This window comes from Cydia amplana, chromosome 3 (genome assembly GCF_948474715.1).
Source record: "Cydia amplana chromosome 3, ilCydAmpl1.1, whole genome shotgun sequence".
NCBI classification, from domain to species: domain Eukaryota; kingdom Metazoa; phylum Arthropoda; class Insecta; order Lepidoptera; family Tortricidae; genus Cydia; species Cydia amplana.
The window spans coordinates 7,753,808-7,767,745 of NC_086071.1; the positions used below are offsets into that span (position 1 = coordinate 7,753,808).

At 38.0% G+C, this 13,938-nt stretch overlaps 1 protein-coding gene across 2 annotated transcripts in view; it reads left to right on the forward strand.

Annotated features, from left to right (window-relative positions):
* The window catches only part of LOC134662495 (proton channel OtopLc-like), an 87,073-nt gene that overhangs the window by 53,328 nt on the left and 19,807 nt on the right, over positions 1 to 13,938 (forward strand). For both annotated transcript variants that reach the window (XM_063518741.1, XM_063518742.1), the window contains exons 2-3: positions 3,322 to 3,570; positions 4,134 to 4,280. In XM_063518741.1, coding sequence (XP_063374811.1) covers positions 3,322 to 3,570; positions 4,134 to 4,280 — 396 coding nt within the window. The remainder of the gene's footprint in view (positions 1 to 3,321; positions 3,571 to 4,133; positions 4,281 to 13,938) is intronic.

Sequence of the window (13,938 nt, forward strand, 5' to 3'; positions counted from 1 at the left end):
ACAAAACATACGAATCGTAATTAAAACTATTTTTAATATTTTATGTATGGTATTATAATTGTGTTGAGAGTTACGCGCCTACAGATTTTATAAAATACAACTCGTACACACATTCAAGTAGACCTCGAAGCAAAAAAAATCGGCAGGAAAAGAAAAGTGAAGTATACTCGCATTTCAAGAGGGTAGATGCCTCATCCAATTTGTGTTATGACACGGCGAGTGGACGTGATTCCTGTAATTAGGGGATTCTAGTTACGTGACGCGCTTACAATGAAAACTGCAAGAAGATCGATTAAAAACTTCACGAGATTATTCTGGATAGATTACTTAATGATACTGAAGGCCGCGTTGCTTTTTTATAGAATAACGGGTAGTTTCGTACGAGCTTCGTCTTGCTGAAACATGAATTAGGTACTTATGTTTTAACGCCGCGTAAAACTATGTAGCGATAAACATAACTATACCAAAACTTAGTGTTGCAAGACGGTTGGTCTTGACGCTATGCTGAATAGATAACAAAGTTGCCCACGGAAGCATCCTCCACACAAAAGATGGTGGGACATACGTACACAAAATTCAAAACAAAAGCGACAGCTCCTGTGTAGTGTGTAAGTATGTATCATGATTGGTGCCGTTACTATAGCCAAGTTGGTAATGTGTGCGTACAATGCCTGCGAAGCTGGTGATCCTGATTTCGAATACCGGTATACGCATTTATTTGATGAGCACGGATATTTGTTTCCGAGGTCTGCAATATCAGTACCTATTTATAATTCTACTGAATAATATCTATTGTCTTCTAACAACCTGCGCACGGGCTCCGAAGACAGACTCTATGCCGTACGCCTAGCGTAGCATGTAACGGCAAGCGGGGTGCGTCTACAAATCGAATGGGTACACGATATTTATTATATGATTCGATATTTTTTTTATATAAAATGGGGTTTGTTTATAGTATTTATTTAAATACAATGTTGAAGAATGAAATGGCCAGAAAAAAACAAATCTATTTTAAATTAAACTGAATTGCTCGCAGACTTAATTACACTGGTAACAATCCCTCACCTGAAGAGTAATTTTGTTTGTTGTTCGCATCACAAAGCGATCACGGCTTGATCCCATGAGCTCTGTCCAAAGAGCGATTCAGCATTGGCTGATTAAAATAAACGTTGCATGTAATCCGACATAAACCGTTTACTCGTCGGGCCCGGAAATCGAACGCCATATTGCACTGCTGCTTTTCACAAACTCGTATTTCACTAAATTCTGATCCCCTAAACGCAACCTAGCTCTGAATAAAATAAAGCCCACATTTCGCAATCGAGTGCCGTAAATACAGGGTTGAGAAAGGAACCAGACGATATTGGACGAGGAAATGACGTTCGACGGCGTCTGCGATTCGATTTGTGGATCTTCGTTGCGTTAGAAATTCTTTATTCAATTCTTTAATGATTGAATCTTTGTTGAATTATAGTAAATTACACTGCGTGTTCTAGACTTACTTCCTATTATATAATATTGCATAAAATATTGCATTAAACTACGAGTAAAATGCCAAATTCATAGTCTATGGTTAACTACTAAGCCGCCAATTCCATAATTTGAATTGTTACAATGATAGAAAGCTCATTACGCTACCCGTTCCTAACTAACTATCCACAAAAATGTACCTTTATGATTTAAATATGTTAGCTTAGTTAGCTATTAGCCAAAAGTAAACCCTTAAAATACACTGGCGGTCTGTAGGCCAATTCGAACGTAGGCTGACATCAGAATGATATCTAAGTTATGTTATTTAGTTTATCGCACGATTACTAAATAACATCAGGATAATATTTGAATCATGTTAAATATTTAGCTATCGTGCGTCTCGCCCGAGCCGATACATGTACGGACAATAACGCACGAAATACACGATAACTAAATATGTAACATGATTCAAATATCATTCTGATGTCAGTGTAAGTACGTTCGAATTGGCCTGTGTCTCGTTCAATCTTGCTTGCTGGCTTTCATGAAGCCAATTTTCTTTTATGAATTTTTCGCAGATTCTTGGGTCAGCATCCTTCTTGTACAGCCCGGATAAGCCCGGTTTTCAATCTATTTATTTAATTTAAAACAACGAAGCTAGCTGTTCTAAAGGGTAACCAGTAATTTTTAACATCATTGCTTTTCTTGATAAAAAAGAAGTTACGAAATATACATAAGTGTCAATTTTATAATATAAAATTTAGCGAGCGAAGTCTTTGTCTGTTTCGTTGTTATAACAACCGTACTCCTAAAAGTCTTTTCGACCGAATTTCAAATTGTCTAATGGAAGAAGTTATTACATGGGGGTTTTTAAATATTTAAAGGCACCATTCGTGAAAAGAGTAAGGTCAAGTGAGGTAAATGCAACTATGGGGTTATTGCGTCTCTCCGTTCTTTCTCGAATACGATTGGTCGAAACGCCCTCTACTATGCAACGTTTCATTTCCAAGTAGCTCAGGCTTTATTACTATAGTATAGTAGAGGGCGTTTCGACCAATCGTATTCGAGAAAGAACGGAGAGACGCAATAACCCCATAGTTGCATTTACCTCACTTGACCTTAGGTAGGTTTGCCACGGGCTGGGAAAAATTTATAAATTTTGCATTGTAAAATCACCCCATTATGAGAACGTAAAGCTGTCAACACGTCACGTAAATGTGCAATTTGCTGATCTGACGGTGACAGGTCTATTTACATGCACAAATAAGACGTAAGTCTATTTCGACACCTAAATATGTTAGTACGAGTACATATATGTGGAATGTCAGGACAGGTAGGAAACAGGTAATTTTTCTTTTTGACGAAATGTTTCCATAATTTACGAGTATATCTCGATGGAACAATCGCTTGATGCATCTCTCTAGTATATACAGAGTGTATTAAATCAACAGATCTTAAACTCATTACCCTACTTTTAGATTTGACCGCAGTCGGGTAAGTTGTCGATATCAATTGGCGAAGCTGCATGCTGCTAAAAGCCTTAAAAAGTGGTGTTCCTATTCTTTTAAGCCTAAATTGTCTTGGAATGTTATTGACAAAATACCTGACTTATTCAAATATTTTATCTAACTAAAAAAGGTTTATTTCGTCGTGCGCCGTAAATGGAATTCGAACACGGTTTTTTTTTTAATTTTGCAATCGTTATGCCTACAAAAATATCCATTAATAAATGGGCACCTTCACAACGCAAAGGCTTACTGAAAACATCATTAGTTATCACAAGACCATTACTCAGATGTCGAGTTGCGGTATTGACAGCAAGATTAAGCGTCGTCCATTCATTTGTTACAGTTGCTACTCGATCCCTGCAAACAACATGTCGGGAGGGTCTCACGTGTCGCGCACGACGTTCGAGTCCAGCCGCGAGTCCGAGCCGGGTCGCGGCTCGGCGCCGCCGCTGCCGAGCCCGGCGTCGGCGGGCGCTGCGCTGGTGTCGCCGGAGACGCTGAGCCGGCACAGCAGTCCGCCGCCTCTGCCACCTCACTCGCAGCCCGCGCCTTCTTGTTCATCTCATCGAGTCCATATGGAGTCGCCGCTGAAGTAAGTGATCTGACTATGGCAATAATTTTATTAAGATCCTCCTTCTGTCAGTTCCCCTGTAAACAAACATGGATCAAAAGTATTAAGTAATTTAAAATTTTGCATAATGCAGGTAAAACAATAAGCATAATTTATGGAGGGGTCAATAATGTAAACTACCACACAAAACTAAATTTCACGGGATAGTTAATCAAACCACAGTTTTCGCTTTCACAACTCGATTATATTTAGCTCACTTCACTTGCTCACACTTTGCAATCCAAGAACAGAATGGCGCTCGGACGGTATCGGTTACCGGCAAAACTCGTCCATTCTCCTTCGTTTTAATAAAAAGGGCGCGAACTGAAACCGCGGTAATCAATTCCAAGTCAATTACAGTACTTTATTTTCATTTAATATATTAATATATATAATATTATATTTATTTATAAATTGATTAAAATCGTACTGGTAATTCCAAGTTGCTAACCCCGGATGGCGCAAGTGGCCCTTACGTAATTCGAAATATACCTTCATACCTATCCATTATTGACAAATACATACATATAATGAGTTGTTTACAGGTGTTCAACCCCCCCATCGCTGTCCCTCGGAGGCTCGCTGTCTCTGCAGCCGGTGCTGTACCCCGCGGGCTCGGCGCATGCCCCGCTGCCCCCCATGCGCCACACCCGCCCCTCGCCCACCATACCGCATGTGCATCTCATAAGCGCGTGAGTGGACACCTTTTAAAAATCCGTTTGACAATTTTTTGATAAATAAAATGTAGGTAAAACCTATGGTCAACTTTTTTGAAAACGTCACTTAGGCACATACAGTGATACATTATGTTAATAATAGTTTACGGTCAGAAAAAGTGCAGTAGCACTCCCAAAAAACTGTCATAAACGTTTCCACTAAAACAATGCAGTTGAATGCTCATAATCCTTTGAGGAAGCTGTTGTTATTTTCGATTTATAGCAGCAGGCCGTCGCTTCATTTCAGAACCTCTTCTTGCTCATATATTGCGACCTCGACGAGACGATGCCTCTTTACGCCGCTGATTGCGACAAGCCTCTGTGAGAGCGGCTTCTAGAGCACTCACAAATAACTTATGTAATTAATTGGTGCAGATTGCATCTAGATACTTTTATGTAGGTTATTTCATTTTAAGCCTGTTTAGTCGAAAGTTCTATGAGAAACTATTATACATACATCGAGCTTCACATATGGTCAAAGGAACGTAGCGGCCTTGCGAAACTATCTTCCGCTGCAGGAGGACAGATATCGCACATGGCTCATTGTTCATGACTCATGTTTCTTGAACGCGAAGCGGAGCGGAGGACTGAACTGAAGGATCGAAGGATGATAATACTATTACTTATTCTGTGTCGAAGGTGAGCACACATATCGGCCTTAATTCAGTTTAGTATTCACTATTTTTTGATATATATTTTTTTATATATAGGTCAGATGGCAGTAGCTTTCTTAAAAACTAGTGCCCACGCCAATTACTGGGATTAGTTACCAAGCGGACCCCAGGCTCCCATGAGCCGTGGCAAAATGCCGGGACAACGCGAGGAAGATGATGATGATTCACTATGTTTTAACTTTAAACTACATATTTTATACGTTTCTCTTTTTAAAGTTATATTCCTATCATTTAGCTTTAAAAAGGGATATTATATGATGGAGGCTGACCTATCTAAGTATAAAACCGCCTATAAAATTGTAGGTATATTATGTAAATTTTCAATTAAATATCAAACCAAGCTCTCGTTTAGTATATTTACTCGCATCATGCTTTCAAATGTTAATAGAAATTTTTGCTGTATCATTTTCATCATTTACTTTTCAAATACACCAACGCGACGTTATTTGCATTTTATTAGTTTGCGTTTGAATTCAAATACTAGTCCGGCTCTGTTAAGGGCCGGTACAGACGGACTGCAACCCGACTGCACCTTGCACCATGTAGTTCCCATACAAGTTGCAGTCCGTCTGTATCGGCCCTAAGTAGTATTGCGCCCGACCAAATTCATTATTAGATTAATCCTTATTTGCTATCCCAGAAGCCATAGACAGAGTAAACTCTGTAAACTGAAAGGGGGAAATAAACGCTTTCCTTTCAATGGCGGTCGCTTTCATACACGTCTCATTGAGCTTGTAATAAATGAGGCAGCAGATAAGAACTAGCCCAATAAATAGACTCCGGCCAATGATTGGCTGGATAAAAATTGCCATAGTGAAACTTGTGATCGCTGAGCGCACGGCGCCGTAATAAATTACTTACTGCAGGAGTACGTAAAAGCTTCCAACCTAAAGTGTTCGCCCCTTCTCGCAGGCACTTCAGAGTGGGGAAAAATTTAATCTAATCGACCGTGGGCGCTTTATTGCAATACTAGCCAGCGGTTTCCCGTCTCATTGAACGTCATTTTTCACTTGAAAGTGGTGTTGGTTGCTATAGTTTCCTACTGTTTTGTTGAAACTACATCCTTTTGAAATAAGCCTTTAAATTACTGGTATCAAATGATGCGACCAACCGATCATTTCATGAAAGGATTACCACATCATGAACTGATCAATTTTAAGCTCTAGCTACGACATCTATATATTCTCTATACCTATATGTAAAATAAGAACAAGGGAACCCAAATTGTAGAAATATATCCCTATTTGGAACAGTATTCCAGGGTGGCAGATACTTTTGATGTATAACATATACGAAGTGAAGAAACCGTTAAAATACACGTAATTGAAATTCTTACCTCCTTAAGGTAAGAATTTAATTTGAGTCTTGAATGTGTACGAATACAATGTTGTCTTGCTTTCCGGTCCCACAAATAATGGTACAACAGTCCCATCCCTAGCGGCACAATTTGCACTTGGCGGGGAAATTGCATTTTCCCGTCTGAATATGCACTCTAATGAAAAGCTCTCAGCGGTGTCACTGTGTAGACTAGCGCACTTGGAATTAGCCCTGGAGTACGTGTGGAGCGGACAGCGGTTGATCGTGTGGAGGGTACTTACGTATCGTGAGTACTTTAAGTCGCCACATGTTCGTAAAGAAACTTAAATACCATTACCATAGGTAGATCATGCCTATAGTTTGGCCAGGGACTGTATCATTTCAAAAATAGAGAGAATCATACTGTCTAACCCCCAAAAATAGGGATGAGTGTAGTTTTATTTTCTTCTTATTAACTGACAAATTGGGTTGGCCAGGCTATATTTAACAAAATCGCTACATTTGTGTAGTTGCGATATCACGACCGAACTTTTAATTTTATTTTTGTTGTTGGAAATTGGAAAACTCATTAAATTGTTTCCCTTATTCTTGCGCAAAAAAATCAAACGGGTTTTGCAATGGTTGTATTCTGTAAATTCTGTTATGGAGAAATAAATGGCCCCTCTCGTCTTTTAAAATTTGGCAGTTGCTACACTTGCTCCGTCTACGTTTTGTAGTCAAATTGGGCCCCTAATAGCAAAAACTATGCGTAACCTATGGGTTTTTGGAACGGTTATAGATTTATTGATAATATTATAATGATTTTTACGAGCTCACAAAAATCATCTCTGGCTGGATATTATGTACTTGTAACACCACAATAAAATGTACTATGATAGTGATGGTTATGTAAGTAAACATTAAAATAGATAATTGTCTTTATTGCTTTAAGATACTTTATGTGATTAAATTTGTTGAGATCAATTTTTTCACATTATCTAACGAAAAAACCAAAGAACTTTTAACTTTCGATAGCGAGAAAATTCAAATGTTCTTTCGCTTATCGTTTGAACGTCGACACCGAATAGGTACCTACTCGTTCCGTGTAATATCTAGGTACCGCCATCTCGAGAACCTTATTTCCGTTTACTTTGTGCAAACAAAACAGCCAACTCGGGAATAATGATGAACATTAACAATGAATCCCACGGGTTTCCACTGAAACTAATACTTAAGTTACGAGTTTCCTATTGTTTAATAACTGGGTAATTAGGAAAGTTGAAAAAAGTTTTAGTTAGTATGAATAGTTTGGAGCTGATTCACCGCTCTGTTTTCTCAGAATCCAGTCATATCACGTCACCATTCCTTGAGGGGAAAATCATGACGTCATATCGGATAAACAATTAATATTGGTACCTTTCTTTGGCACCGAAAGTTAGAAATACTGTTTTGGGGATTATTTTCATTATTTTGGTTATTTGTTGCACATTTCTTAAATAACTTTATACCTAACTACTATTTATTTTAAAATTATATAATTAGCATTTTTTTTTATTATTTATTCCATTTACACCCCAAAGTTCATTTATTTAAGTTACATTTTTGGCTTTGGGTCGCAGACTTACATACCCATTTCAACTTAATTGGTCTAGTAGTTTCGGAACAAAATTAGGCTGTGACGCCTGTGACAGATGGACAGATAGACGTACGTGTGATTATTATAAGGGTCCAGTTTTTTCCTTTTGAGGTACGGAACCCTAAAAAAGGAAAAAGCGTGCTTGTGTTACTTAAATATACAATAGTTCTACTTACGTCTCCCGTCCCGTGACGTGACGTGAGAGTGATGTATATTCACTCGGGTACATAGACTAGGAATCCTCTAGACTGAGTTTAGAGCAATTATTTCATGAAACCGATGCTGCCAAAAATACGGGGGTGCGGGGGGACGAGGTGAGCGAATCCCGTGTCGTGATTGGTCCGTTCAAAGACACGGACCAATCACGGTATGGGATTGACTCGAAGATGGAGTAAAACTACCGTATAAGTGGCAGAGGGGGTAGCGTTACTATGCTCAGTCTAGAGGATTCCTAGTCTATGACTCGGGTAACACGTTAGGTTATACTGTGAGTAGAATACAGGTACTCTTAATATGCCTTACTGTATAGACTTCCTGGTGTTCACTGCGGTGTTTAAACTATAAAACAGTTTTACATAACCAACTTTTATTGTCTGTCTGTGGTATTTGTTAGTAAATAAATGGTATATAGACTTCAAAAAGCGGAATCAAGCTGTAAAATCAGATTACACCCAAAGTCAGCGAAGTCCTTGTGAGACCACAACCGCACCGGTCCTTTGTCGTGGACTGATAAACTTTACTAATTATGTGTTGGCCCAGCCGGGTTAGCTGTGTTTGACATTTGCTTCAAACACAAGTCACTTGTTTCCAACACGATAAATTATTCATGTGGACTCCAATCAATATCACACCAGGCGGTCTAGCATGAGTTGCATTCTCGCGCGCGACACGCGGCTGGCGCGACTTCAAGTATGGAGTCGCGCGCGAGAACGCAACTCATGCTAGACCGTCAGATGTACGGGGATAAAGAGAAACTTAGAACATATTTGTTAAGTAACGATACACGATTAACATTAACACTTTCGCTGCGCCAATTTTAATGCAAAAAGTTACGTCAATTCTTGAATTCTTGAGCTCTTTCAAATGATATCCCTCTCGACCTAGTAACTAGACTTTGAAATTTTGCCCCCTCTTTATATTGGGCATTTTCCATATTTAATAAAAAGAAAAAAAAACAATCCAAGTTCAAATTTGTTTAGGTTAGCGTTTTTCATAACTAGCAAATTACAAAGCTAGCAAATTTATATATCATTAATTTATTATTACAAAATTGTATAAGTATACTAAGTAGGACACCTACCACAATGGGTATTCATATTTACATCCTTGCTAAATTACAGTTTACTAATTAAGTATGATAAACACACTTAGAATTGTAATGGTGAGCGGTAGAAATTTGAAAGGATACCTTTCAAATGCAAATACCGCATAATTTCAAATACCGCAGTGAAATATCAAACATTACATTACTTACCTACTCCATGTTTCCTATTAAATGTTTCGTGATTAAGATATTTTTCAGATTTTCACGTCTATCTGTCACTTTTCCAAACCGAATTAAAACAAAATTTAGTTAAAAATGTTTGTTTTTTTTTTATAACATCTGCCCTAGTAGCACGGTCGCATTTTTATCATTTATCACCATGCCTGTCACGTTCTAACAAGTATGTAAGTGCGAAAGTGACGGGCATAGTGATAGTGGATAAAAATGGAACCGTGCTGAGCCCGCAGAATAGGTTTGATAACTCTTCATCTTGTTACGTCGCTTAAATATGGAAAGACGATTTTTATTTTAGACAATTTCCGGTCTAATGTTTTATCCATATAAAAGCGATAGCAATCGGTTTAATACATATGTTATGCATTCTTAAATGGTTTCATATGTGATGCTGTTCTAATATCTACGTAGGTATCTATTTTAATTTTAGTTTAATTCATGAACACTTACCATCTAAAATTATATCGTAATATCTGCGGCACAAATATTACAGTTGACAGGTTGATTCACTTTTAAGCTTCTGAAGCCCCTTTTCAACATCTATATTGCTAGCGACATCGTAATCCAAAGTTTGAATGGAAATTGGTGCAATATCATTGTCCCGAAACAGGTTGAGTTCCTGTAAGTAGGTATCGTTGGCAGCGCAGTGGGGAGCCAACAGCACGCCGTTGTCATGGTGATTCGCTCGAGAGGGGAGCCGACCCCGAGGGAGAGAAAACCAAAACAGTAAAATTCCTTCACCGTAAGTTTGAATTATACTTCTGCAGAGAATTAAGAGGGCTCTTCTTATTTTGGACACTCATTATTTAGTGTTCTTTGGTCTACGTTACTTCTGAAACACTCTTGTTATAAACGACTGATGGCAGCATTGAATGGCACGATATCCCCCTTGAATTTAGGTTTTGACTTAGTACGGGTCATGCATTATTTAAGTAGTTGAAACTAGACTATAAAAATTAATAACAGCATACTCTAAACCAAAAAGCTGAAGTTGACTCGATAGTAAAACCAACGCTTTTCATTAATTTTAAATTTTATATCGTTTCAGTGGCGTAACTAGGGGGGGGGGGGGGCTGGGGGGTTGGGGGGACACGTGCCCCGGGCGCCGTCCAAGGGGGGGGCGCCAAAATGGGCAAAAGACCTCCGATAGAAAATGGACCAGCCAAAATGTAGGAAGCAGTCAAATTTTTTTTTCGCGACTGGGGGACTGGGTTCTCATATGGTTTAGAATACTCGTCGTTGGTTATCAGAATATACCCCATGTATGTTAGCCGATTTTTCGTAGTTTTCGAGTTTAACTTTTAACTTTTGTTAAGAAATTCCGGGGTGAAGCTTTGCGTTACATTTATGCCTTTTAATAATGGTTCGTGGCATTTGCACTGATAACATGAAATAGCGATGGGGAAGTGACCCCATAAAATAATAGTAGAAATAACAAAAGAGGATTTTTGTAATGAATGAATGAATTTGGAAACTTTCCACCTGTTCCTTTGACCGGCGACTCGGACAAATTATGACTATTAAGTATCACTTTTTTGACACAGTTTCTAAAATACTACCTAACCAAAAGTCCTTGAAATCGCTTGTATTTTTTATTTATTTAGGTAAGGGCAACATCTAAGCTTGACATGCTTGAACGTAAAAGTTTTTCTTTTTTTCCCAACTCAATCAAGTGAGGATGCTGATTTTTTTTTAGCAACTGAGCCGTTTGTGAAGGATTATGTTACAAAAAAATATATTCAAAAAAGTTCAATAGTTTTTTTTAATAAATAATTGCTTCACCCCGGAATTTCTCAACAAAAGTTAAAAGTAATAAAAATAAAAATCATAATTCGAAAACTACGAAAAGTCGGCTAACATACCTACATATTCTGATAGCCCACAGCGTGAGGAATCTAAAAAATATTTTTGGACGGCAAGGTTTGGACCAACCTGTATAACACATGCCTTGCCAACATCGCTCATTCTGTGATACTAGAATGCCGTGAAAAACCTGTGTCAGGTATTGAGAGCATTCTATCCAGAGTTTCGGTGTGGGATCGGGAGAATTTAGTCCAATTCATTCCCACCAAGGCTCAATTTTGCGCGTTTACCGCTAAGAAAACCTCATATTTTAAGGCACAACCCTTCCCATGTCAGGGAGTATTGGGAGCGTCGGTGTTGACATCTCCATCAGTGACGTCCAATAATTTCGTAGCCACCTTGCTGGGTAGGCTGCGCTCGTATCCAAAAAACTCGCTGTGCTATACTCATACTCATACTCATATATTTTATTGCATTATAAATAAATTGCTATATAAATAAAAATAAATAAATAAATATTATAGGACAACTTCAACTTCAACTTCAACTTCAACATTTATTCAGCAAATAGGCCACAAGGGCACTTTTACACGTCAACATTGAATTTACATAAAAGCAAAATAATAATAATTATACATCAACAATTATTAAATACAACTACAACTACCAAATCAAACTAACGTAATACAATTACTTAGAGATGTATAAGGTCTCTTAATGTCGAATTACATAAAAAAACTATAATAATAATATTAAAATAAAAACAAAACAGATACATGGAAAAAAAATCTAAACTTATTTAGAGGTGTAAATGTCTCTAAGTGTCAGAACTAAAAAATAACATAGTTTATCAAATTATCCTTAGAGATGTATAGGGTCTCCAAGAGTCACAATCCTGTATGATTAACACATTACGAGAAGAAAAAAAAAACATACGAGAACCGAATGAGGCGTCTCACTGCAATTAAATTAAAAAATAAAGTTACTAAATATATTCGTGTTAGCTTAAACAGACCCGTCTCCACAAACAGCACCCGTTCACGAGTACGACGCGTATCTCAGCCATCGCCTCCCTCAACCTTCATTCGGGAAAGTGGTGACCCGATCAACGACGCCACCGTAAGCAAAGACTTTTAAGCGAGCATGACATGTTCAAGCTACCGGCCTATATTAATATTAAAATAGTGATAACACTTAGCTGTGAGACACAGCATTTTGTGCTCGTATGTTACATAAAAGACGGTATAGCTTCACATAATTACTAGCCTAAATTGACTTAGAGATGTAAAGGTCTCTAAGTGTCCGAATCATTAAAAATATAAGTATGTACAATAAAATAAAAATAATAAAATGAATAAATACTTAGGGATGTAAAGGTCTCCAAGTGTCAGAATCATTAAAAATAAAATAAATAATTACTTAGAGATGTATATGGTCTCCAAGTGTCCAAAACTAAAATTAAATTAAACAATATAATCAAGCGAGAACATGATTGTCTCATGTGTCAATTCTACTGGACACTAGCATATTTAATTTACAATGAAAAAACAATATTTATTGAACTCTTATCATACTATCGAAATCAAGCTACAGGCTTAAAGGCATCTCTATCGTGTATAAAATCATTTACAGTGTAGTACGCCTTACTTAACAAGGAGCGCTTAATGTGTGACTTAAATTTGGTAAGTGGTAAATTCGCTATGTCAGTAGGGACTTTGTTATAAAAACGTGTACAGTTCCCGACGAAAGACGTACTAACCTTACGGAGGCGGTGGGCGGGCACAGCAAGTTTATGTTTGTTTCTAGTGTTATAGTTATGGATGTCACTGTTAAGCTTGAATTCGTGGATGTTTTTCCGAACATACATAATATTCTCAAGTATGTATTGAGATGCAATGGTAAGAATGTTAACCTCTTTGAATTTCTCTCTCAGAGATACTCGAGCGCCCAGTCCATAGATGGAACGTACAGCTCGTTTTTGCAGCACAAATATTGTCTGAATGTCTGCCGCTTTTCCCCACAACAGAATTCCATACGACATAACACTATGGAAATAACTAAAGTATACCAGCCTGGCCGTCTCTACGTTTGTTAGCTGTCTGATTCTCCTCACTGCATAGGCTGCTGAACTGAGTTTGCCGGCTAGAGTGGCTATATGTGCATGCCATTGCAGTTTTGAGTCTAAAGTGACTCCCAGGAAAACAGTTCGATCTTCAAATTCCAGCGTATCACCTTTTATTTTAATCTTGCTGTTAGTTACCTGCTTGACGTTAGGTAGCGTAAACTTGATGCATTTGGTTTTCTTGGCGTTCAAAAGCAAATTGTTTGCCGTAAACCAGTTTACTACGGTAGATAGCGCTTCATTAATGCTATCGAAGCTATTTTCCTTTCTGTCCACTTTAAATATAAGGGAAGTGTCATCTGCGAATAACACTATATCATGTCTATCTTGCACAACTTTTGGTAAATCATTAATGTATACCAAAAACAGGAAGGGACCAAGAATTGAACCTTGAGGCACTCCGAGGGCTACCGGGGACCCCGCTGATTGAGCTCCATTAATAACTACTCGCTGAGTTCTATCCGAAAGGTACGATGAGACTAGGTCAAGGGCACTAGCCTTTATCCCATAGCGGCTTAATTTTCTCTTTAAATTTTCGTGATCAACGCAATCAAATGCCTTTGACAGATCACAGAAAATTCCCACAGCATCTTGAGCTTTTTCCC